The sequence below is a fragment of the Bombyx mandarina genome, chromosome 01 (genome assembly GCF_030267445.1).
Source record: "Bombyx mandarina strain Sakado chromosome 01, ASM3026744v2".
NCBI classification, from domain to species: Eukaryota; Metazoa; Arthropoda; class Insecta; order Lepidoptera; family Bombycidae; genus Bombyx; species Bombyx mandarina.
Window position 1 is genome coordinate 11255022 of NC_143208.1, and position 27633 is coordinate 11282654.

At 34.3% G+C, this 27633-nt stretch overlaps 3 protein-coding genes across 10 annotated transcripts in view; 1 reads left to right on the forward strand and 2 right to left on the reverse strand.

The window, feature by feature from the left end:
- LOC114246943 (uncharacterized) overlaps positions 1–17815 on the reverse strand; it is a 21284-nt gene extending 3469 nt beyond the window's left edge. The window contains exons 1-6 of the mRNA XM_028179707.2: positions 17637–17815; positions 13793–13907; positions 12815–12985; positions 7441–7738; positions 6788–6988; positions 5621–5786 (exon numbers count right to left, since the gene is read on the reverse strand). Of these exons, the coding sequence (XP_028035508.2) occupies positions 5621–5786; positions 6788–6988; positions 7441–7738; positions 12815–12985; positions 13793–13907; positions 17637–17666 (981 nt within the window). The 5' untranslated portion in view covers positions 17667–17815. The remainder of the gene's footprint in view (positions 1–5620; positions 5787–6787; positions 6989–7440; positions 7739–12814; positions 12986–13792; positions 13908–17636) is intronic.
- Positions 17816–21480: 3665 nt separating this feature from the next.
- Surf1 (surfeit locus protein 1) lies at positions 21481–24473 on the forward strand. The gene is made up of 5 exons (XM_028179639.2): positions 21481–21739; positions 22351–22472; positions 22844–23041; positions 23133–23306; positions 24164–24473. Exons 1-5 carry the CDS (start codon positions 21566–21568, stop codon positions 24378–24380), a joined length of 885 nt encoding a protein of 294 aa, XP_028035440.1. The 5' UTR covers positions 21481–21565; the 3' UTR covers positions 24381–24473.
- Positions 24474–25898: 1425 nt separating this feature from the next.
- Positions 25899–27633, reverse strand: part of LOC114246926 (uncharacterized) — a 36571-nt gene continuing 34836 nt past the window's right edge. For all 8 annotated transcript variants that reach the window (XM_028179682.2, XM_028179683.2, XM_028179681.2 and 5 more), the window contains one exon: positions 25899–27602. In XM_028179682.2, coding sequence (XP_028035483.2) covers positions 27429–27602 — 174 coding nt within the window. In that variant the 3' untranslated portion in view covers positions 25899–27428. The remainder of the gene's footprint in view (positions 27603–27633) is intronic.

Consider the following 27633-nt stretch of genomic DNA (forward strand, 5'->3'; position numbering starts at 1 on the left):
TGTCAGTGTTGTAGTAAACGAAAGATAAAAACACAGAAAAGAGTACCTTTCATCCAGCAAACAACTACTATTACCGAAGGATAAATTTATTTCTATTAACACTAGTGAAGCTGCATGTAAACACTAGTAAATAGTAAATACAAACAAGAATCGAGCAGGACATGAAATTAGAATTTTCTTTTACCCACATATACGTTATTCGTTCTTTAATGTGTTGTAATATCTTTTTATTTTATTTTGGTAAGCAGATTGCGAACGTACTCTATATTTTAATAAAAAATTACCGGTTTTAAATAAGAAACAAATGGAAAACATTATTGTGCGAAAATCATAGCCTTTTGAAATATTACAACGATTTTATTACCATTGTACTCTGCACGCTAGTAATAAATCAATACGATAGAGTACTTAGTGCCTTAAGAAAGTTTTCAGGTGAGCAATAAGTAATGATATCATAATTTAAAAACCCCGTTGCCTTTTGAACTAGTAGCTGTGCCATTGTGGAATTCAAAAATCGAAATTAATTTTCTCTTCCTTCTAATATGCCTCATTTCAAAGTAGCATAACATGCCTATTTCGGGTGGAATTCGGGACGAGCCAAGTTATCGTTTTCTGGCCTTCTTCAGTTTCGAATAAATAGGTCGTAAGATCAGAAAAGCTCTCGTTGGCTTAGCCGCTTTGTTGGCACTACATTTTTACGTTGATAAATTCTCATAACTTAAGAAAAACCTCTTTCCCCAAAAAAAACCACGGGAGAAAATTATAAAAAAAAAGTAAAATAAATTTCTCCTAATTCTTGGATGAAACAAATTACGAAAATGAATATAATCTTGATCTAATTCTAAAGAGGTCCCGTGCCATCCGCATGAAAATAATGCGAAATATATCTCTTTTTTATGTACAATATATTTATATGATTACTGGTGGTAGTACCTCTTGTGAGTCCGCACGGGTAGGTACCACCACCCCGCCTATTTGTGCCGTAAAGTAGTAATGCGTTTCGGTTTGAAGGGTGGGGCAGCCGTTGTAACTATACTTGAGACCTTAGAACTTATATCTCAAGGTGGGTGGCGCATTTACGTCGTAGATGTCTATGAGCTCCAGTAACCACTTAAAACCAGGTGGGCTGTGAGCTCGTCCACCCATCTAAGCAATAAATAAAAAAATCGCGGCCTCTTTGATATCAATCAGAAAGCGGACCCAACACCTACCCCAATACCTGGTGTCAAAGTCATAATTGTAAAGCATAACTGCTGTCCCGTCTTTAAAACATGAAGGCATGTGTGCTCTGCGGTAGAAATATGCAGGATGGCGGGACCCACCAGTGCACACTTTCAACACCCCCTTACGCGGTAAAAGTCGGTTAGTAATATTGATTTAATACTCAGAAAACGTTTCCTGCTTTGTTGTCGTTTACGACACGAGAAGAGCTTGGCTTATGCTATTAAGCAAAAGGACCGCACAGGTAATTCTTTACTATATTTTTTAAGCGTAGAGCAGCTAGCTATTCGCGGACGACGTCCAAGGTATCTGTATCTTTTCCGTTATTATTACACGACATTACAAAAATGCGTTTTTATGTACCAAAAATCAAAGCTCCTTACATTTATAGCTTTGAAATTGTTTCAACCCCATCTAAGACGTCATTGATTACAAAACGTAATATAAGTTTGATATCAGTTTTCACTCTAAGTGAAAAGATTTACAATTTTCTTAGGAAAACAATTGAATAATTTATTTTATAAAGTTTCTAAAGGAGCCGAATAACGCAGCCCCGCAAAGCTTTTATTTGGAGTAATTCGATTTTTCATCCAACTATGCCACTTTCAGGTACCGCTCGCATTATCAAATATAATTTTTATTTTATATATGTATTACTTAAATTACAGCAAACAGAGATATTCATTTATCACAAGCCGTTTCATGAATACAATTTACATATATACATTAATAAAGTAAAACGTTCGTCATTGGTAATAGCATCACTTGCAAACGTCTGGATCGATTTAGCTGTTTTGGTTATTAAAAGCTAAATGTCGTAATTGTCTAAATAGGCCTTTCATCAAATAAAATTTATTGTATGAACAACTATCGGCTAGCTTTTCATTAAAAAAATCGCCAAAAAGCTTTCGGCTAGCAAAACACAATCCTTTTTCCGATTTTGGCAATATTAAAACATAAAAGAGATGAAATCTAATTCATAAAAAAGGGTTTTTTAGACAAAAATCCAACCCATTCCGTCTGTGAGTTTAGCGCCGCGTTGCGGTATTTCCCACGATTCGCTTGGAGTTGAACTCGTGTAGCACCTAGAGGGCACCAATTTGAAATTATCAGGTTTCCATTATTTTAGGCATTACCAAATCTTTTTTGATATGAAACTATTAACCGACTATTAAGCTAGTAAATATCTAGAAAAAATCCAAAAATGGGAATTCAAACTCATAAACAGAGTCTCGTGTCGAACAGACTTCGACGAACTTTGCTGATCGTAGCATAGAATTTAATTTTTTTAAACATCATTTTAATCAAATTAATGACTGAATTTGCACGAAAACATTAAATTACCTATATTATACATCGGTTTAAATTTATAAAACACATTTTCGTAAGAGGACTTCCTTAAGAATGAGCATCAATTTTTTTAATGTTAACTACCTATTCAATTTACATCAACTACTTTTTTTGATCTTCTTATTAAATTTCTAATTGGAAAATTATAATTTTCATTATTTTTCAGTGACTTTATATCCAAGGGTAACGGAGTTATCAAGGAAAATCCTGAATCGCGATATCAAGAATTCGCATGAAATTAGTATATAAGGCGGGGAACGTTTTATACAGTCGGGAGTCCGTGGCTACACAGAGAACCGGTGGTTCGGGGGAGAGCCGGCCTAATTCACCCTTTCATATGTTGTCGTAAAAAAAATTGAGAAACACAAAAAGAATAGAGATCCTTGAGATTTCACCACTGCTGCTGTAGCCAATTTGACTCTCATTTTGTTTCTCGAAACAATTTTTTAAAACTTTGCTCTAAAATGTTTATAATGTTATTTTTGAAATAAAATATGTGGAATTTTTAAAAGAAAAAAAAAGTTCTTTTTTGTAATTATATAATTATAAAAACATTTAAGAGTTTAAAAAAATAAAAAAAACGCCCAACAGCGCTTAGTATGAAGAGGGGAGAGGGGAGTGCTGCCCTTTGCTTTATTGATTTCTCTTCGCCTGAAGGGCGGCCCTATTCGGCCAGACATATCACAGTTGAACCTTACTAAGAACTATGATTCATCATTTTCACAACTTTCGAAGCTCATTTATCGCTAACTATTGATATTAAAAATTAATTCAGAATATTTTTATTCTTATTTAACGCAACGTGAAAATTACTCTGCAAATACGATATAACCTTACATAATAAAAATAAAACATAATTAGAAAGCAAATAGTGGGGCGTAATTCCCAAATATGGTATTTAGAAAAAAAAACAACGTTCAGTAAAAATTTGAATCGACACTATTCAGAAATCAGAAGAACAGTAAGAGAAACAAAACTCAATTATAAAACTTAAGTGTCACAACGTTTCATAAAATATAATATGCACCTGGATATCTAATTCCAAACGTGCACATCGGGAGGGAAGAGTACCGGTAATTAGGCTTAGGCAGCGTTATTATGATACTATTTAAAATCGTCAAGTTCAAAGGGCGATTATCAAACAAGATTGATTCAACGAAACATGTTGTCAAATGCATTAAGCTTCGATCGTCGAAGACACAATTGATGTGTAATAACTTCCGTATTAAATTTTAAGGAGCAAGGTATAATGATTTTGCGACACAATATATGTATGTGTCACAGACAGAAACGCTGACGTGTCTGACCGGGTTCACAAGCGCTGACAAAACGTTATTAAATCTACATTATGTAGTGTTAAAATCAATGCACTTATTCAATTAGAGTATACAAAACAATGGGACTGTTTGAAAAGGAAATATGCTCAATTTATAATAATTGTATCAAGTGGCGGTATTATTGCAATTACATTCATTCGTACACTGACTTCTCGTCAGTATAACGGATACCGCAAAACGAAATCAATTGAATACTTGTTATGTTTGCAGTTTTGGGAGCATTTAATTTTATTTAGTTTAATTTAGCCTCCTGTTATATATGTTTATGAGTTATATTTAACGGAAGATTCATGAGATATTATAATAGATTTATGTCATTTGTATTGCTATAGAAATAACTATTACCACATCAAGCTTCTGTTTGCTGTAAAAAACTGAAACAGTCTTATAGAATTTCGGACACGGTTTGCGTTAACAAGGCTTATTTATGGCTCTCATCGTTTCGGTTACATTCAGTAGGTAAAAAAACTCATGAATACTCCGGCTGAGAATATTGAATTACAAAACTTATATTGAAAACTATTAGAGCACTTTTTTAAATGGTTTGACGCTAAAACTATTGGAACAGTCGTGTTCGTTTTGAGGCAATCGTATTCAGTTTGAAACAGTTCAGCGTGTATAGTTTCAAAGACTAATAAATACATTGGATTCGCTTTTCAAATTTACTAATCACATTACGATTTCTATAACTGCAATCAGTCAATACAAAACGAATCGTGATCTCCGGTCAATTATTTTTGCTAAAATAAAATTTATGGAGTGCAAGAGAATTATTTGTAACTATACAAGTTTAAAAGCTTCCTAGTTGCGTTTAATTTCGCCGCCGAACATTGGGTAGTATAATTCAGAATTTACATAATTTAGGCACTAGTCTGAATTATGTAAATTTACGAGAGAAGAAGCATGGAAGCTCGCGAAAAATATGAAAAATTAGAAATCGATGAAAATCTAAAATCAATGAGATTTTATAACAGTTATATTGTTTATATTTAGTAGGTTTTGAAAATATTTTTAATCTCTTTTTTTATTTATTTATTGCTTAGATGGGTGGACGAGCTCACAGCCCACCTGGTGTTAAGTGGTTACTGGAGCCCATAGACATCTACGAAGTAAATGCGCCACCCACCTTGAGATATCAGTTCTAAGGTCTCAGTATAATTACAACGGCTGCCCCGCCCTTCAAACCGAAACGCATTACTGCGTCACGGCAAAAATAGGCGGGGTGGTGGTACCTACCCGCGCGGACTCACAAGAAGTCCTACCACCAGTAATATTACGCAAATTATAATTTTACGGGTTTGATTTTTATTACACGATTTTATTCCTTCACTGTGGAAATCAATCGTGAACTTTTGTTAAGTACGTATTTCATTAGAAAAATTGGTACCTGCTAGCGGAATTCGAACACCGTTGCATCGCTATATATAAATGCAGTAATTCCACTGTGTAAGTCCACAGATAACAGTAAGTTCCATAGCTTAATTTCTTAATTAAACTATCCTAAACGCCTTCCTTGTGATCGACTTGGGCTACGAGAAAGTCCGCTATCGGTTTTTTTGTCAATCTACCAGGCATGTATTTTGAGGGGATCACATCATTTTATTTAAACTGAGTACAGTGGGGGGGGGTTCATAATTTGAAAATAATCATCAGTCATGTTAGAAGTGAACACGACATTGACCCCGCTTTGAGGCCGGTGTTGCTAAACTTACCTGTCCAAAAGGCGTGACTAAACTAGCTACTTCATTGCATGGACCGACCGGCTCGTGCAGTCCAGTAGACCATTCCCTCTCTGGGTGGAAGAACACAACAAATATCCAATATATTACGTAGTGGAGGGCCAGTTGCAGTATCAGGATGTAATCTACAAGAGTAAGTCTGAAACAAGATTTTATTACTATTATTTTTCTTAATATCATAACACAAGCTTATGACTCGTTTGACAAATGATGATTGAATGATAGGACATATTTAATTTCAATTTTACGATTTTCGTAAATGTTCTTCTAGTTAGGTAATTAAAATCGTATAAATTTAGGACTGAATTAAATCTACTTTTAAAACGTTTTGGTGATAACGGACGACCACAAAAGCTGTGTTTGAAGAATATTCGAAATGATTTAAAGTAAAAAAATAACCGCTAAATGAAACCGCAAAAAATGTTTTAATTATAATCATTTAAAATTATATTAAGTGTCAGGGAAAAGTGGTAGAGATACATAAGTGGGATGATTTAAAAAAAAAAAAACTATTTTAAGATTCATATCTCTGGGTCAATGAACTTGTACGGACGCGGCTAACGTCCGTCAGTTGCCATGTGCGATTCTCGTTCCCCAAGACCTTGGGGTCTTTTACATGGGGACCTTGGGGACCCCATTTACATTTTTTAAATCCTTTATCTAATCCCAAGATTAGATAAAGGATTTAAAAAATGTAAAACCACAATAATCAGTATTAATATTTTTTTATTTTTTTTATTGCCTTTGTAGGCAGACGGTCATACGGCCCACCTGATGGTGAGTGGTTACCGTCGCCCATGGACTTCAGCAATGCCAGGGGCAGAGCCAAGCCGCTGCCTACCGCAAATTAATAGCTAGGAAACGATAATTGGTTTTACCAAATTATTAGACAGCCGTTCCACAAACATACATATTATTATACCTAATTACTGTTATTCCTACAACAACAAAATAGCGTTGTTCACGTTTCAATCAGATAACACTATTTGCTTTCAATCTCGAGGGATCTAAGCCAAGGCTGCTTCTTGATTACTACGCTCACGTGCCGGAAAGCAATCTCCTAGGTTGCATTATCTAGTATCCTCTCGAAGTTGCTTCGGAAATGGTTTCTTGTAATGAACTTATCGGAATTGTACTCACCTTTCCTTGGATTTCTCTCTATCGCTAAGCAGCCCGTGGATCACGAAAGTGCCATAAATCGCAAACAAAAGGAAGAATGTGATCTCTGAATGTATTTTGTATATGTCGTGGAGCGGATGGTAGATCGGTACGAAGAGGAGTACACCGCCTGGCATCCCCAGGATCGTTGCTAGAATTAACGTTTTCCATTCCACCTTTTTGCTAAAATAAACGAGCCATTTAATTACTTTTTTCTAACTGAACTGCACTGAAAATTTGTGTCCTTGACTAGTGAACGTTTTTTTTTTTTATGATTGAAGGATTACTGGTGGCCCGGAGGCCTTTCCAGTTTCACCAGGACAGGTGGGCGAGCAAAGGCTCAGCCAGGAGGGGTGGGATTTGCTAACAGCTACCCGAGCGCCTCCGAAGGAGACCTAACAACTCAAGAGTAGCTGCTTCGCGAATGAATCTACTACCGGATCGGAATCGCGACCCGCTGAGAAGATCCGGCGAGAAACTCGGTGGGCTGTGTCTGTGGGTTAATTTACTCGTCAAGTCCTTCGTCGCAAGCGACGGGTTCGACGGGAACGATGACCGGTGCTTGAGGTACCTAAAAGCACCGTTAGTGGATCGGGGGGATAGGTCTATAATAAAGCATACTCCATTCTACTTACCCCGCAGAAGCCCACTGTCCCACTTTCGGCGCATACCAATTTCTGATCGCAGTAAAGAAGTAGAAGAAGCTTGCTGTGAATGTAGCGTGGAAGTAATAGGAGTTCCAAGGAACCCAGTAGTGACGATCGAATATGTTAGGGTCAGTGTCGTGCCAGGTCCAGTGTACGAACTTGACCGCCACAATGTCGTAGGGAATGTCTATCAGTACAGTAACCAAGCCCACCGCGAAAGGCTCCGCGTAACGTGGAAGATTCAGCTTTGAGACTGCATACGCTGCGTGGTAAATAAATGCGGGATCTGGAATCAACAAAATTCTATTATTAATATAGGATTATTTAATTAATTTATTTATTTATTACATTTTATGTATTGGTGTACATCGGCGGATTTGATGTCTAAGACATTCTCGACCAGTCAACCAAAGGTAATGCAGAGAAAATAATAGTTGGTACAATAAACCATAAATTAAACACATATTGCCTTTTTATACCGTTGATGAACGAGCTAATAATCCAAAGAGTATGTAGTGGATACAGGAGTCCTTAGGCCACACGAACGACGACACCTAGTTTGAGACATGAGGTCAAAGTCTAAATTATATCGTAATTCAAATTACTTTATTGGAGGTAAGACATGCACGGGTAGGCAAGACCATTTTGTATATTCCTGCTTCCAAACAATTAGTTAGTTTGAAGAACGGTCAACTGCCGATATAATTATCATGACGCAGTGGTAAACGAAACGCATCTCAATCATCATATGTAAAAAATACTTGAATGTTTTATTTTTAACAAGATGTCATTATCATATTCTCTTTATTCTTTATTGTACACGCACAGTTAAAACAATATAATAATTACGAAAAGTTATAAAAAATGGCGAGCTTAACTCAACAATTGAGCTATCTACCAGCTAACCGTTCTTAAAGAAGGTGAGCTTTACGTAGGTGGGTAGAAAAGTACAATCTAATCAATTTAAGTTAGTTTAATTTTAATTTTAATTTAATTTAACTTAGTGATACAGTACACAATAACAATAATAGTAACAATAATAAATAAAAACACTAATACATAATATATCAGACTATATACATACACAATTAAACACATAAATAACATAAACATACACGTACATATATGTATAATGAAATACATATTCATTGTACGTATTTGTAAAAAAACATTATCTTATTGACGCTAATCATTAAAAAGCTGTATATTTTACAAGAATAACGTAAAAGCAATGACGTGTTCTTGAAACACTATTTCATGGTAATTTATTGTATTTTAGGCTTATTCGTCGACACACACATACCTACTAAAACGAGTATGAAATGCTTATCCTTAAAATGTTATGTCATTCTTTTAACGAAGTTCATCTATGGAGATAATGTAAGTATCTAGTTGCGTGGTTGGTTTAATTCTAAATTTGATAACAAAATATATTTGTTTGTTTTCGTTACTGACTTTATTGTTTTTATAATAGTATTAGTCATTAGATTTTGAAGTCGTCGTGGCCTAAAGGATAAGACGTCCGGTGCATTCGTATGACGCGATGCACCGGTGTTCGAATCCCGCAGGCGGGTACCAATTTTTCTAATGAAATACGTACTCAACAAATGTTCACGATTGACTTCCACGGTGAAGGAATAACATCGTGTAATAAAAACAAAACCCGCAAAATTATAATTTGCGTTATCACTGGTGGTAGGACCTCTTGGGAGTTCACACGGGTAGGTACCACCACCCCGCCTATTTCCGCCGTGAAGCAATGCGTTTCAGTTCGACGGGTGGGGTAGCCGTTGTAACTATAGTGAGACCTTAGAACTTATATCTCGAGGTGGGTGGCGCATTTACGTTGTAGATGTCTATGGGCTCCAGTAAGCACTTAACATCAGGTGGGCTGTGAGCTCGCCCATCCATCTAAGCAATAAAATAAAAAAAAGTCAGACAGTAATAGCTGAAACATAAGCCTTGAGAATAAAATGATTTGCTATTTCTTTTTTCTATCGCAGTACATACTCCAAGCATAAACATAATAAATGGAATTATTATGGAGCACTCCCATAACTTGATCTAAAATAGCTTCTTAATAAGCCTATGGTTATTGGTTGAAACTATATTTATGGGATTTGATGGTAGAGTTTAAGGACTATTTATATCAGACTATAGGCTTCGTGCACCAATACTTGCCAGAAGGCCTTCTGCTCTTCCTAAGCCTACGCTTGGTACTGCTCTGTATTAATCTCGATTTGATTATTATTCGTGATTCTCCATTGACTCATAATGAAAGCAAACCGTTTTTTTATTATTGACTACTGGTGATCAAAATTAGAGTAATTACGACAAAACCGCGTGTCAAAACGACTATAATAAATGGGTAGTAAACTTCAGACTATAAGGAAACTTGGATTAGTTCGGAATAAAGTGATGCTGTGTAGGTAGGATTTGGAGGGTATCGTTCATAATAAGCTTTTACCGCTAAGGAAAACTATCGATTCAGATCTCTACTGCCAACCACTGATAATATTGAAGCAAGAAATAGAAAAACAAAAATCCGCCAATAACAATGAACAGAAGGAAAGAGATTTTCATAATAATAGCGCCAGACCACACACAGTTATCGAGGAGATATTTATCTATTGTTTATTTATAAACAGTTTCACAGTTTAGTTCTGTAGCTTTTTTTTTCATTTGATAAAATGAGACATTTATTTTTGTACATTATTACATGACACCAAGTATTATTACGTATGCTTTTATTACATGTATGTTTTTTTTTGGACAATGTGAGGTGGGACAATCAAAGTAAATAAATATTATGCTGTACGTAAATTAAAATGTGTTCACAACATTTTAATGTCAATATTTAGTTTGGTAGTCAATAGTTAGTGATTTCAACTGCTCTAATAAATACAATTGTTTAAAACTGTCCACAAAGTTTGTCTTTCACACACAATAATTTGTAACAATTCATTAAGCTTCACTTTGTTTTGTTATCTTGTAACCTTGTTTATTGCCTTACATGTACCGTTTTCAATTGTATATTTTTCAATTAGTTCTCTTCACTTATCTTAACCCTAACGGCTTTGATCTTCAATGTATCAGTGTGCTTAGCGCGAGTTTTTTAACGTTCTCGATAGCGTCAAAGTTAACTAAAATTTGTATTGACTTGGAACGATTGCCTACGTTTGCGCTAGGGCAGCTGTTCCAACTGCATACAAATTTGAGTTAACTTTTACGCTATCGAGGACGTTAAAAACCTCGCACTAAGCACACTGAAGTTAAGATAAATCAAATTATTTGGAAACTATACTTTGTGCATATGTTCTGCGGTACAAGTAATTTCTATAATTCGAAGTCTTCGTTTTGCAGTCATTGAAAAACTGAAAATGCAGTGGGGGTAAACGATGTGAAAATTTGTAAGCGAAAAATCAAATTCATGCGCTCTAACTGAACACAAATAGTAAATACGAGTTCCTCCCTTATTAATAGAAATACGACCGTATTACTAAAAAAATAGATCATTAAATAGAAATAGTAATCTTTGGTTCTATTATTGTAATTTCTTCTTTTAAAGGAGGGAAAGAAAAAACTGTCAAAACCAATATTGCTAATACGGGGTTCGTCAGTAGTTTCTCAACAAAAAAAGAAAATCCGTTAAAAACCAGAATAAGAGCCCAGGACCGGGCAGTAATGACTGCATCAAGCTCGCTAAAATACTTTTATTGATACCTCTTACAATAAAATATTGGAAGAAGAAATTGTGTCAGAGCAATGGACAGAATCGGAAATTAACTTACTATGTAAAAAGAGCGATCCTAAAGACATAGGAAATTACCGTCCGATAAGTTCTTGCCTATACAAACTCTCTGAATCCTATCTACTACACAGAATATCGCCACAAATAGACTCATGCCAACCCATGGAGCAAGCGGGATTCAGAAGTGGATTTAGCACAATACATCATATTCACACCGTAGACCACTAGGTCATCGTATGTTGAATATAGAAAACTGCTCTACATGGCTTTTGTTGACTTTTTTCCTACCTAAGCTGATGGTCTAGCTAGAGAGACCATATCAGCATTACCGGGAGAGGTTGTTGACTATAAGAAAGATTTCGACTCTATCTCCCATAAAAGATCTGGGAAGCATTAAACAATCAAAACATAAACGTAAAGTATATAAATATTATCTATTTGTGGCGGTACGTGTACATTCAATAAGGGAACACTTAGTAGATGACTTAATCAAGTCTGTCCACCTCGTGGGTGATAGGCCGCGAGAACGTTGGAGAGATGGAGAAAGTACTAAGCACAAAAAGAGATTCTCAAATCGCAATTACCGTTTAAATTGAAAAGGATACTTTTAGATACAACAATTTTACCCTGTCTAACCGATGGCTGCCAAACGTGAATTTTGATCACAAGGCAAGACAAAAAATACGGACAATACAGAGGGCAATAGAAAGGAACTGCTTAAACATAAAGTTGAGAGATAGAGTTAGAAACATTAAAATTTGGAAAATAACTAAGGTAAAGGATGCTCTACACTTTTCTCAGTCTCAAATGGAGATGGGTTGTCCATGTTGGAAGATACGATTATAATCGATGGACAATTAACACCACAAAATGGAAATGACCACAGGGCGTGAGAAATAGAGGTCGCCCGGGTACCTGGTGGTAGGACGAGATTGTATCCAAAGCAGGAAGAGACTGGATGACCACTGCTTAAGATAGGGAAAATTAGAATTCTTTGGTGGAGGCTCTTACCCTGAGGGGGTCTACATTAGAAGGAGATTAAATTGCATGAGTAGTAGATTTATTAATGTTACTTAGTAATATAATTACTAAATACTAACTTAATTAAGCTCTATATAATTATTGTGGAATCAAATAAAGCTATTTTACTATCATTATTATTTTCTTTTATTTTTGTTTAGTTCCTATTGGTAGCTTTATTGTAATCATATATATTTTTAATACCAGCTTCTTTCTTGAAGAGTTTTCTTTTTCAAAGCAAAAAGGTGCTGAATTGTTTTCAGATTTGGATTTTTTTTATTGAGTAGCTTTTATCGATGCATTACTGCATTCAAAATAATTAATTTGGAAATAGTTTTATTTTTTTAATTCAAAGTATAAAGATAATATTATGTGCTTTGCTTTGCAAGGTGGACAACCGTTCTACAATTAAGACTTCGACCAAAATGGGTGACGCCGGTCAAATTACTCTTTCTATGGGCGCAGAAATATGGGTGACGCCGGTCAAATTACTCTTTCTATGGGCGCATAAATACAAACCTTCGTTGTCGTTAGTGAACAAATAGATTATACCTTAACTGTAAATAAAGATAATAAAATTTAAATACTCACACAACAAAATTATATGTAGGGGCAACCGGGCTCCCAGGAATATGATAGGGGTCTGCGAATGCCAGAAATTATCGTACTCTGGCAATACGAAATGCCAGAAGTTATCTGCGTAAATCCCATGAAGTACGGTACCGAGCCAAAAATAAGGCCATCTTCCGCCTTTTTTAAAAGCTGAAAAAATACGTCACTTACGTCACTACGGATTAGAGACTTCCTATTCAAATAATGACATCATTAAGCATAGCAACAGTCAGATCAGACCAGTCTATAGTTTGTTACTCATCAATGTCTGGGCACTACTGATGGTAGGACCTCTTGTGAGTCCGCGCGGGTAGGTACCACCGCCCTGCCTATTTCTGCCGTGAAGCAGTAATGCGTTTCGCAATGCGAAACGCAACCGTTGTAACTATACTTGAGACCTTAGAACTTGTATCTCAAGGTGGGTGGCGCATTTGCGTTGTAGATGTCTATGGGCTCCAGTAACCACTTAACACCAGGTGGGCTGTGAGCTCGTCTACCCATCTAAGCAATAAAAAAAGTCTTGTACAATTTGTGACTATAAAACTCATTTAAAAATTGGTAGTGTCACCGGTCCGTCTTCAGTCCTTCAAGCATTAAATTAAGTTATGGTATAAACACTAGTTTATTAAAAAACCAGAGCGAGGCTTTATTAATAACTATATATACTAAATATATATAAGATATCAAAGAAGTAACTAGGATATCATCTTAAAGATATATATAGTTTTATATTGAAACGATTATAGTGGGAGGACGAGCTCACAGTCCACATCGGATAGTTGGAGACAAGAGGCCGAAGTCAATCGTATATCCGGTTCCGCCAACCTTTGTACTGCATACCATGATTGCTTGGCAGCAGCTTAGACAGAATGATGGTACTTATTTAGTCTTCATTACAGAATTATTCAGTCATATTAACGTATCACTAAGACAATGTGATTTAAGGATTATACTTACCATGAAATAATGTTAAGAGGCCAGCCAAAACGTAAACGGCCTGAGATATTATATATGTAGGTTGGGCAGCCCACAATTGCTTGATGTCATTTTTTCGGACGCACCAATCCAACCACTGTTGATAATAATAATATGTTAAAATATTTTCAAAGAAAATAAGCACAGTTTTCAGTAAGACCAGGTTATTGTGTTTTGTGCTCGCTGCCACTGTCCTGGACTTCCTATTTATTCTCGAAGCAGTCGCTTCAAAAAGTCTAATTTAATAGTTCGACTTCTTTTCTGAAAATGGGTTATAATTTCAAATATGTGGATGGGGATAAACGTGGATGTAAATATATTAAAATACATTAGGGCTCCAGCAATCGCTTAGCATCAAGCGCATTATAGCATCCACTTATTTACAATAAACAGGCATGGTGGATTAGCATATAGGTACATAGGCTAGAATATTGTTTGTTGTTGTATATTACTTCTTACGCAGGCTTAATTTTTATAAACAAAACTACTTATGCGAGCTTAAGACACAAGAATGTTTAATTTAGATTTTTGGCATCTTCAAAAATATTTTTTCCGATAAACCCATTCACTATACTTAAAATTAGTTTAATAGTAGTAATTAGTGTAATTTAATAGTAGTAATTAGGATAGTTTTTCATTTACTCAAAAATTAAAACAGCCCCCATTGAGAAATGAATTATTTTCATTTATTTGTTTTAATTAATTATTTTTCACAAGGTGGGTTTAAAAGGTTCAAAAGGTGGGGAATATTAACAGTTAAATGAAACACAAATATGTATTAATAATCAAGTTCGGCCTTCATTTTCTCTTCAAATCAAAGATTACGGAAGGACTGCGGAAACAATTATTTGAATTGAAGCCAAATGTTTCTTAGCTTATCAAACTATTTCATAAACGTATGTATGATATTATAAGTTCGGTCACATTCTAATCTCTATATTATATAAAAGTGAATTGCTGTTCGTTAGTCTCGCTAAAACTCGAGAACGGCTGAACCGATTTAGCTAATTTTGGTCTTGAATTATTTGTGGAAGTCCAGATAAGATATAAAAGGTAGATAAATATGAAAATGCTTGAAATTAAATAAAAATAACAATTTTGTTTTTCCTTTGATGTGTCCCCCTTCGGACGGATTCGTTTTGTTTGTTTCAAGTTTATTTTATACAAAAGTTTAGGTTTTTTATTTACCGATTGAGGCAATACGAAGTCAGCCGGATCAGCTATATAGTTTACTATAAATTTCAAACACCAACCATTGATACTTTGATAGATATTTAAATTCGTATTTAATTAAATTAATATATTAATTTATCACGCACGGTAAGCTCATCAGCACTCTATCAAGGATGGCATGAGCCTTTAGAACATCCAGATTAGAATAAAGTCCACATAGCATCGATAGTATTTAAACGAGAAAGTCACATCATATTTTAGAATATCTCAGGCATCACTTCTTTTTTTTTCCTACCTATGCTGATAGCCTTGAAAGGCTATTTCAGCTTCACCATAACGTGTAGGTGAGCTCACGGCGCTCAAACCGGAGTGTTGCTAACACTGGCCCTAGCAAGAGCAGTGCTTCGCAGAATCTACCACCGGATCGGAAACGCGACACACTGAGAAGATCCGGAGAGAAACTCAGTGGGCTGTGTCTATGGGTTAATTTGCTCGTCGAGCCCTTCGTCGCAAGCGACGGGTTCGACGAGGACGGTAACCGGTGCTTGTGGTACCTAAAAGCACCGTTAATGGATCGGGAGGATCCATAATGACGTGTTTTGGGCGACGTCGACTGTTTATCATTCGGTCTACAGGATCGGGTATGTAGCTTCCAGCGGCCACGACATGAGGATTCTCATGTCGTGCCGCCTTCTCAAAGTGGCGCAATGGTGAATGTAGATACTTATTGACTGATGGCATCACTAATTAAAACATATAGAACGGCTGATTAAACATTATGCAAGTTGCATTCAACAACTAGTGTCGGACGGCCGTAATTCAAAATAAAACCAGAGATAGCTTCCCAATACATTATATATATATGATGATATATTATATATGAATATTTGTATAAAACATTAAATTCTGTAGACTGCTAAAGAATTTAATGTATTATAAAAATATTCGTCATACTACGTTTGTTTTCATGTTGATATTCTATATGTGTCAGGCAAATATCAGAAGTCCAATCGCTCCAGAGCTTGATTAGAAATGAAATTTGACTACCAGAGTCGATGAGTGCGCAAAGAATATGAAAGAGACCAGATGAGTCACGCACTCCAACGTTAGCAGTAGCTAGCAGAACTACTGCGCTACCACTCATGTTTGTAAAAGTCTGCGTCTGTGGCTCTTGGCTAGAAGAACATGGTGGCAGTCGATTGGTCGATAAATTACTTCTGGACACATCCTCGCGGACTGTGTCAGATACATCTCGGTGGAGAAGCGTGGGATGGTTCTGACTACAATTTTTTAATTGATACGTGTTAACAGTTAAAACCGCTAGCCGCTCGAGCAATAATTAATGTTTTCTTCAATCAATTTAAAGATAAAGCACGTCGCAATACTAGTAGGTCCTGAACCGAAATTTCATCTGTCTCCATCGACCTCGATCTACCTTTCTTAAGTACTCTACATACGATGCCTTCCATTTCACGGAATGCGACATTCTTCATCAATCAATATTTCATCAATATTTGAAGGAGAGAATAAAATAAACGAAATTGTTTTGTAATTACGGAACCAGTATAAAATTAATTAAAAAACTTCAAGGTCAATAACCCGTTTGCAAACGAATGAACCAGGTAAAAAAGGCGTTTGTGTCAGTTCGTATACCTGATGTAAGTATTTGAATATTAAAAATACAAAGAACCGTTATCACCAAACGATATTTATAGGTAGGTAGGTAGTACGGAAACGAAAACTGAACAAAATAAAAATTCACTAATAAAGTTATTATTTTTGTCGATACGTGGACGTTATTTGATTGCGACAAAACAATATTGGTTTAGAGAGAGAGAGTATTCTTTATTATACCCAAAGGGAATAAACAATTCGAAACATTCAATACAAAAAAGTACATTTGACGGTCTTATCGCTAAAAGCGATCTCTTCCAGACCAACCATCAGGTCGACAAGAATCACATACGGAACTTGTCCAGCAAGGTATCCTAGGTCCCCCATGTACGTCTAGGATTTAACAAATTAGTAATTACACGTACGCATCTGGGACTGCCACACGGAGTTCCTGGACGCGTGCTCTGTTCTAGATTCACTACGCTTTTAATTGATAAATAAAATTGAGCTTCACACGCGATCGTCAAATTCACAAAATGTCACATTTATAATTTGCAACGAGGACTAGACGGTACAATCGTCATAAAACAAACTCTTAAGGTTACGAGTATCGCAATTGCACATCTAAAAAGTGGTGCTATTTTTTTTTATAATAAAATGTGTTAATTAACAGTCGCAATGATCGCAATTGAGCTAGCAAAGTAAATTAAACTAGTTAATAAGTGTGCCTACATGGCAAGTGTTAATATTCTTTTAGGATATAACATAACCAGCCCACTGAGTTTCTCGCCGGATCTTCTCAGTGGGTAGCGATTCCGATCCCGTGGTAAATTCTGCGAAGCACTGCTCTTGCTAGGGCTAGTGTTAGCAAATTCACTCAGGTTGACCTGTCCGGGCGTAGCTGAAATAGCCTCTTAAGCTATCAGCGAGAACAGGTAGGAAAAAAAGATTTGTAAATAAATGTTATACAATTAACGAAATGTTAAGATAAATTTAATTTAATTACTAAAGATTTTTTTCGTAATTATTATGAACTGACCGTTTCCATCTCCGCTCTAGTAGTCTCCATTTTATGTAACCGTTCGATGTCTGCGCTTGATATGTACTGAATATAATTTGTTGAATCTTTTCGCTGACGATAACATATCGATATCCGTTATTTTTTATCGATATAAGTATTGTTGGCCAAGTTTATCGTGTAAGATTTATAAATTAACCTAAAAATATTGGAATTTATCAGAATAGTATCAGTATTGACAAATGCTAATAAAGTCATAATGAAAATGGTTCATAAACATAGAATGCAATAAACTAGTTAGGTACTAATGCGCGTGTCGTTTTCCCTAAATTCCACCATTTGGCATGTGCTGGTTAGTGTTATCAGGAGGATCAATAAATGTGTTTTTATGCAATATAGTTTATAATAAGACTATAAAAGTCAAATCGGATTTAACTGTACGTGATGTAGGCTAATCGATCCCGGTAATAGACAAGCTATAATACATTTGGCTATCGAATATCACGAGTAGGTATAGGTATTTGAGAGCTAACAATCTATACTTCTATATCTATACTTCTATACTAATATTATAAAGAGGAAAGATTTGTTTGTTTGTTTGTATTGAATAGGCTCCGAAACTACTGAACCGATTTGAAAAATTCTTTCACTGTTTGCAAGCTACTCCCGAGTGACATAGGTTATAATCTGTTTTGAAAAAAATTAGGGATCCTGACTAAAACTACAATAATGTAACCCAAGGTGTAAAAAAATTACCTAAAATATTATTTACGTCGTGTGCCCTGCGAAAACTATTGATGATAGAATAAAATAATGTACTACGACTTTGTAGAACACATTATTATTTACGAAAAGTGTCGCAACAGCAAATGTCTAACTATTATAGTTGTGCTGCAATAAGTGTTATTTTATTTTAAAAAGTAAAACAACGTCAAATATCGTTGAAATTTTTGTAAAGACTAGAGCGGAGCCTGAGCGGGCGGCCGCTTTTATATAATATTACTGTTATATTTTTCTGATATATAGATATATTCGTTTGAATATCTGTAATATTTGACAAGGCGCACTTTACACCATGAATCATACGTAAACAATCTTTGTAATATACCTTTAGTCCTTTTATGGTGAAAAGTGAAAACTATTCATTTGCTGAGTAAGTAGTCAGTAGAGGTACTTTGTTTAGCAAATTAATATTTCGAAAACGATGACAGCCCACGGGCGAACCCGGGTCACAACTAACCAACAGCTATATTTCAACAATATTCTATAAACCGTTAATGAAGTTTAAAAACTCAAGCGATAAATCGCTTAATGAACTTTCGAATAATTGATGTACAAGACAGAATTTAATCTAACCTAAAATTTGTGAAGCTAGTTAGTTTACATAGTTAAATATGTTTGATATGTTTGATATCTAAATAAATAGTTGACGTGTATTGTCTATCGACTGTTTCCATCTCTAGCAGTATTTAATCTACTCGCTACGTGTCTCCAACTAGTGCCAACACGAGTGCCACATATTCGTACCACCTGAAACTATACACTATCCGGCTCACAACATAACAATATGGAGATTATTGTTCGAAATATTTTTTTTATTTGGAAGTCAATTCAATGTTATGTTATCATTTGTCTTTATTATTTAACTTGTTCGCACATGTGTAGGTATATTAAACATAATTACAACGGTAACAGCATCATTTACTTTGTCATGCCGACTGAAATTAATATTGTATATAACATTTGAAAGAATCATTAAACAATTTTATGGACTATTTGCTATTATTATTAATGATTACTTTTTTTAACGACAACGAAAGGGCCTTGTAAAATTCTAAAGTCCAACATACCCAAAACTGCCGTTAAAAACATAGTAGTATAATATGTATTAACAGTATCTCCTTTAAATAACTTGAAACCTATGAATGGTATTATTTCTACCATTACTTACGAGAGTTTAACGGGAAAGAGAATCTGTCTTATACGTAATCATTCATTTGTATTACTTTAGGTTCTCAACCATCCGACCAATATAGTCTCAGGCCCTGCCAATTTATTTTTTTAAATACATTTCAACTCTTAAATATAATGGTAGAGCGGCCAATGTATGTATTGAGGTCCGGTGGACAGATGCACTCACCGCTCAACTAATGATAAATTACTGGAGCACGTAGACATCGCACAGTACTTCATTTCTGCAGCCCACCTCAAGACTCGATGTCAGCTTTAAATCCATCAAAATGAATTGTTGCTATGTATGTATTATTAATTATTCTTATCTAATCTGTTATATATAACAGGCTGGTTAAAATAAGGTAGAGTGTACAAAAGAAGCAGCAACACAACAAAATTAGAAAAAAATATTTTGGGAGTCGTCGTGGGTTATGGGATAAGACATCCGGTGCATTCGTGTTGAGCGATGCACTGGTGTTCGAATCCCAGGCGGGTACGAATTTTTGTAATGAAATACGTACTCAACAAATGTTCACGATTTACTTCCACGTTGAAGGAATAACGTCATGTAATAAAATCAAACTCGCAAAATAATAATTTGCGTAATTACGGGTAGTAGGGCCTCTTGTGAGTTCGCGCGGGTAGCTACCACCACCCTGTCTATTTCTGCCGTGAAGCAGTAATGCGCTTCGGTTTGAAGTGTGGGGTAGCCGCTGTAACTATACTTGAGACCTTAGAACTTATACCTTTTTTTTATTGCCTTTGTAGGCAGACGAGCGTACGGTCTACCTGATGGTAAGTGGTTACCGTTGCCCATGGACTTCAGCAATGCCAGGAGCAGAGCCAAGCCGCTGCCTATCGGCAGCCATATCTCAAAGTGGGTGGCGCATTTACGTCTTGGATGTTTATGGGCTCCAGTAACCACTTAACACCAGGTGGGCTGTGAGCTCGTCCACCCAATAAGCAGTAAAAAAAAACTAAGAACTAAGACATGGCTTACCCTCGTCATTTGCCAATAGATCTGCAATAGTTTTCTCGGTATCGAATGGAATATTACCTAATTGATCTCAGCTAGTAGGTACATAATGAGCCTCGAATGAATTAAATATTCTTGTTCTTTTATTTTGGATTGAATATTGAGTTGAAACACTAATACCCAATCACATTGTCAAAAAATATGATCAAACATTTAAAAGATTTATCGGTGTTTAGTTATATGGTGTCCACTTAATTTAAATTCTTCATGGCTTAAATCTTAGAAAAGAAAGACTTTCGATTTAAGAACTATATTGCTTTTGCCTGTTTAATTAAATAACACAACAGCAAACATTTTAAAATAACTACAGGACTTTTACCGTGAACGTGAGGTATTAAGTTATGTAGATTGTTTTATTTTATAAATTTAGTGTTTCATAATTCATAGGTAATTTAGGATTTAATACAGGATTAAAAGTATAATAATACTGACTTATTTGTCGGTTACTATCTGTAAAAATGCACAAATGTAGAAAAATAAAACAACCACAATACTTAAATGAACTCTGACTGTATACCTACCTTTTTTACAAAGATATTATTTTAGTTTATCTCATTCAATGTCTTGAATGTTGTCTTATTGGGTTTTTATTGTATTTCTTGCTTTAATTTCATTTAATAATTAATTTCATTCAATTTTAAATTTGAGTTCGCTTTTCACTTCAAACATAATTTCAGCCTCTGTCACAAGAGCTTTGGCATAATTGGCTATGTTCTCTCTCCTGTCCTATAAAAATAGAACTCTAAGGATTTATTTTATTTTCTCTGAATACTTACCTACTTATCTATTAACCTAATCTGTGATACATATAGGTATATACCTACCTACAAGTGTTTAATCTATGCTACCTACCTACTACCATAGATTATACACTTAATATATTTGAGACCTACTACCTACATAAATAAATCACTTGCTTGGTAGGATAATAGGTTACAAAAAAGAAGGAAGTAGATACAGAATGTTTAACAATATTTTTAAAATATCGCGAAATTTAAATATCATTTCCAATACTTTTATTAAAAAAGGATCTGTCAGTAATGTGAGATTTAATACGAATATTGCAAATATTATGCGATCACAGAAGGTCAAAAGAAAAGAAGAACCGACTGAAATATACAAATGGATCTTACTGGTAAGGTTAAAAAGATATGATTTTATTCAATTTTGAGTTCGATTTTAGGCTTTCATCTTACAAACCATAAGAGTAAGCAGGTCTAAGAACTGTTAAAAAATGTAAGTAATTTTATTTGATGTTGATTAATTCAAATTTGGCAAATAGCCTCTTACTCGAGCATCTTTAACAACAAAGTAGTTGAAACATCATAAGTGTATGAATGAAAATGAAAAAAGAAACATGAGATAAAATAGTAAAAAATTCTTGATGGTATATTATTTTTTTATCATGTTTATTTCTATAGAAAATTCTGTCTATTAATTTGGTCCTGTTTGTAATGTAATTTTAATATTTAGAACATTAGAAATTGTAAAGGAAAAAAGAAACATCAAATCAAACAGCAAAACAATCTTGTAAAGCAGTAAACTATTCCTTTTGGCCTTATTTTCTGTGTAATTTATGTTAAAGATAAAAAGATGACTACAAAAATAATGATGATGAATCATGAACATTTGTATTAATTTTTGTAACACTTATTAAGCTATTACATATTTTCTCATCAATATAATATATGTAGATAATATATCACACAGGCATATATTTATTTTTAAATTTTTCTTTCATTCCAGATGATACCGGTTACTTCCTTTACTCTTGGTTCATGGCAAGTGTACAGGTGGCAATGGAAGCTGGGGCTCATTGACATGATGCAAGCTAAATCCAATGCTGTCCCAATCGACATGCCAAAAGAGTATGCTGATTTCCAATAATGAATTTAACTTTTACTTTCTGTAAAATTATGTTTGCCTTCACAGTATTTCTGATTTTTTTAAGTATTACCAGAATTCATAGACACTGCAATATGAATGCAGCGACACACCATGATATAATCTTAAAATTTAAGGTGCATTGTATCTACTACTACTATGGGTACCTTTCTGCACTTGTAGTTGATACCTACTTTCATGCTAACTCACTCCCATAATATAGATTGTATGCTAAATTAGAAACATTGTGAGTTTGATTTCATTAAATTTTGAGATGCTTTTGAGATGCTCAAACAATTATTATATTTATCTAGAATTATATTAATATATCTAATGAAAAATTGTGTTTCTCAAGCTTTTCAGAATTAGAGAAAATGGAATATTTACCAGTGAAAGTAAAAGGAGAATTTTTGCATGAAAAAGAGATATTAATAGGTCCTAGAGCACTCATAGAAGAGAGTTCTATCACCAATAGAGTTGGTTCACTTGTATCTGACCCAAAAAAAAACCAAGGGTGGTTGGTGATCACTCCGTTTAAGTTAGCTGACACAGGGTATGACCAAAATGAATGAAATACAATAATACTATTATAAACAATATGTTAAATATAGAATTTTTTAATTATCACATTTTGTTAATTTCAGAGAAGTCATCTTGATAAACAGAGGTTGGATTCATCAAAATTTAAGGCCCAAAGAAAAGCGAGAGCCATCTTTAATAAAGGGTCCTGTTGAGCTAACTGGTGTTGTAAGGTTAACAGAGAAACGAGCTCCTTTCATGCCTAAAAATAATCCAGAAAAGGGCTCATGGTTTTACAGGTTGAATTTTTTTTATTCAATGGCCTAACTCATTCCTCATGACAACTCTTTGTGGAAAAGCCTTCTTTATTGCCAATAATGAACGACAAGCTTGCAGTCCATCTGATTTTAAATCTGCAGTTCATTTGAATATATTTGAAACTATTAAATTGTTTTTTTTTGAGAAGCTTAAAAAAAAGCAAATTGAGTAAATATTTATTCAGCTTATAAAAAAAAATATGAATTTTGTCTGAATAGGTTAAATTATGTGCAAGAATGTTCATAATTAATAGTTTTGGATATTTCTGCTCTGATCTACGATTACTATTATGATAGTAGTAGTCCTCTGAAGAATTGTTTTAAAAGATTCAGTCCTGATTGAACATGTAACTGGCAAAGTAGTTTAGTTAAACATAAATATACGGTAACTTTGCAAGTAGAACAATTCATAGTTATTATGTGGATGAATGGCTTCACTTTATATACAGCGCATTTTCAGAGAACTATCATTCTGGAATTGGAATGTCTCATCAGCCTTAACTATTATACTAAGGCATGTATTTCAAAAGATGGTTGAAGAGTCCTTAGATTTAGGGAATGAGCTGTTTTGCTAAGTTTTTGTCTTTGTTGGTGTTCATGAGTGACAGTAATTAGAATCTGGTGACTCCGTAAGTTAGTCTGTCATCAAAAGCATTAAAAATGTTATGAATATTTTGATCATGATCACTTGTTGAAGGCAGAGTATAATTGTGAACATTTGAAATATTTGTACTCACACACCCATACTGACGTTTTGATAATACAAAAAAAAATATAATATGTACATATGTTTAATCTGGCAAATTGATTGATCTTCATTGTTTTATTTTAATTTTCAGAGATTTGGATCAGATGAGTGCTCATATTGGATGTTTGCCGATTTGGTTGGATGCAAAAGGTATCCCAGACCCACCTACTGGTTGGCCAATCCCAAATCAAACCAGGGTAACATTGCGGAATGAACACTTTTCGTACATTGTCACATGGTATTCTTTGTTTGCATTTACTAGTATTATGTGGCATCGTTTCTTCATTAGAAAGTTACCATTATTGTAAATAAAGACAAAAAGTTTAATAGGTTTAGAGCATTATTAATTTTAATGTTACTTAAGTCAAGCGCTAAATAAAATTGTTATTTTATTTCAATTATTTATTCAATTTCAATTTATAGCTAGTTTACAAAAAAATACATAAAATCATATTAGTGATGTTACGGCCATTCGCACGTCTTTTGTATTCACATTCGTGACCTTTTTTTTTTATTACTTAGATTGGTGGACGAGCTCACAGCCTACCTGGTGTTAAGTGGTTACTGAAGCCCATAGACATCTACAACGAAAATGCGCCACCCACCTTGAGATATAAGTTCTAAGGTCTCAGTATAATTACAACGGCTGCCCTACCCTTCAAGCCAAAACGCATTACTGCTTCACGGCAGAAATAGGCGGGGCGGTGGTACCTACCCGTGCGGACTCATAAGTGTTCCTACCACCAGTGATTACGCAAATTATAATTTTGCGGGTTTGATTTTTATTACACGATGTTATTCCTTCACCGTGGAAGTCAATCGTGAACATTTGTTAAGTACATATTTCATCAGAAAAATTGATACTTGCCTGCGGAATTCGAACACCGGTGCATCGCTATATACGAATGCACCGGAAGTCTTATCCTTTAGGCCACGAAGACTTCATTTTTTCGTTTTCGACACCGTTTTTCTCTATGTGTGGTAGAATGGTGAGTTGAGATATTTCATTTATTTATAGGAACGATACCTACTCGTTTTGAAACATACAAAATCGCGTGCGTTTGCCGTTAGATCGTAACTCGACTGGCTTATAAAATAAACTAATGAAATTCCAACATCCATTCCTTCCTATTGAATCTGTAAACTTATATACATAATTTCTTATTCTTTAAGAAAAAAAAAATATTTAGCACTTATTATTTATCTATGACCCTGTGATAACACTTTGTCCTTCGCACTTACTTACGTAACCTTTTTGTTTCCGTCCCTCGTTTGGATGGATTTTACTTACAATAGGTATGTAAAGTATAGTATGGTCGAAACTAGAAGATGAGCTGAATAATTTATCTGCAGAAAATGCGTAACAATTTATAGAATTATCTCGCTTTGCAAAATCTCCAATTGGTTATGATATACGGACATTAAGGGTAGGTCAAGATAATTTTAGTGTCTCAGATGCCCACTCTAGTACCCAGACAACAATGGGCCAATTTTCCTATAAGTATCAAAGACAAAAAAATATTTTGTATTAATAGGATATTATTTACAAAATTATTTAACCTTCCTGATCGCAGCTCTCTTAATGCTACAGAAACCATCCCATTTCAACTAACCAAAAGAGCAAAAAATATGAACTATTTAAATAAAAAAGTGGGTTGGATTTTATTTCAAATATCTTTTGTTCTTACGAATTTGGCGCAAAAGGGACATTAGCAATCTCCTATACCCCTATCTGTAACGTCTGTGGCTTACTAATAACGGCATGTATACGCAAGAGTTTAACCAAAGATGTATTTTTGTGGATATCACTAGAATTGAAAAAACACTTGATTTGAGATCTTTTATTTCAATTTAAAATAAATGAAATAATATTAAATAATTTACAAAAGAAAGTCACGGGATATATGTTTTTATAACAAAAACAGATTATATATAATATATATTTTCAATACATCTAAATAATGGGTTACACTTCTAGTCAATAAATGGCTAACAATTACATTTAAAATACTTTAACGTATGTGTCGTCGTTATACTGATTTATAACATTTTCAAGTAAGTTAAAAAGTTAAAATTTGGGACTTAGACTTTACAATTCGACATTCATAATTATTATGGGTTTACAAGAGGCAGTTTCCAGTTGACATTAATGAGTAACTATTCAAGAAAACAAAACATGACAAATTATTATGGAAGCATGGTTGTATTTTGGAGACTAATAAAATAATCTAATTAATATGTTTTCAGAGTGCATTTTAGTAGTATTTTCAGAAGAAGACGTTTTCGTTAATTCAAGTAGAAATACGACATTAACACGCAAGTTATTCAATCTTTTTAGATCGACTCGTGCGAATCCTCGCATGCGGGGTGACTACGATACTAATTTACAACTAAATGCCTATACACTACTAGCCTATCTTTAGACAAAGATGCTCTTGGCTGGGCCTTTGCTTGCCCACCTGTCCTGGTGAAACGGGAGAGGCCTCTGAGCAACCAGTAATCCCTTATTAATAAAAAAAAAAACAATGATGCTGTAAAAACCGATTAGTCTAAATCATAGTATGGAGTTTGATAAAAAGAGGCGTTAAATAAATCATTGTTGAAAATGTAGTATAAAATATTTGTTTTTTTTTTTAATATATAGATATACGTCATATAAAATAATTATGTAGATTGACTAAGTAAAATATTAAATTACGTTAATTAGAAATATAATTACATGTAAAATATACATCTCTAATAATAATACAGAAGGATAATCAAAACATAACGTAATTACAAAAACAAATGTAAAACAAGAATTGTTATGTATAAATTTATAGGATTAGAGAGCATGTCTAAAATGAATAAATAATAAAATTTCTTGACCTGTTAACATATTACTTGAAGATTTCCATTTTAAACAATTAAAAGTATTTTACTTAAAAAAAAAATTATTTAAAGCAAGAGATATAAAATCATTTATATATATATATATACTTCTTCTAATGTAGATAATAGGCCATTTTCAAGTTGCGTTTTTTTGAAATCATATAAAATTGTCAAGGAATAAATGTCAAGTAACGAAATTATCCAAATAACCAACGAATTATTGTTTCTCCTGATTACAAGTAGTCACTTTTTAAACTTAAGAATAAAAAGCATACAGGATATAATAGAAACATTTTCGGACATCGTGAAGTAAGGACGCAAGAAAAATTTTGTTATTAGTCTTAATAATCCAATTTTGTAGTTCCGCTTGATTGTCATTACCAATTGGTGCTTAACTTGATAGATTAAATCAGGATGAAAATGTTAGCATTTAATGAGAAGATTTATGCTAACTTTATATAAACACAGGCAATCTAACTCAAAATTCAAGCGGGCAAGTCAAAATTTGATACATGTATTTGTGGTACATGGGTAGTATCAATTTTGGGTATAGTCTTAAAATCGCAGAGGCCCAGCTCCTTCAATTTCCACTCCCAACCCATGGTTTGTACTGCATGTAGTGTTTGAGCCTCGGTATGCTGACGTCGAAGCATTCCCTCCTATTTAGAAAAAATAAAAAAAATCAAGAGT

Coding starts and splice junctions, on each gene's coding strand:
- Surf1 (XM_028179639.2), top strand. CDS start 21,566: ATGTTTAACAATATTTTTAAAATATCGCGAAATTTAAATATCATTTCC. Junction 23,042..23,132: donor TTTAAGTTAGCTGACACAGG/GTATGACCAAAA, acceptor TGTTAATTTCAG/AGAAGTCATCTTGATAAACA. Junction 23,307..24,163: donor AAGGGCTCATGGTTTTACAG/GTTGAATTTTTT, acceptor TTTAATTTTCAG/AGATTTGGATCAGATGAGTG.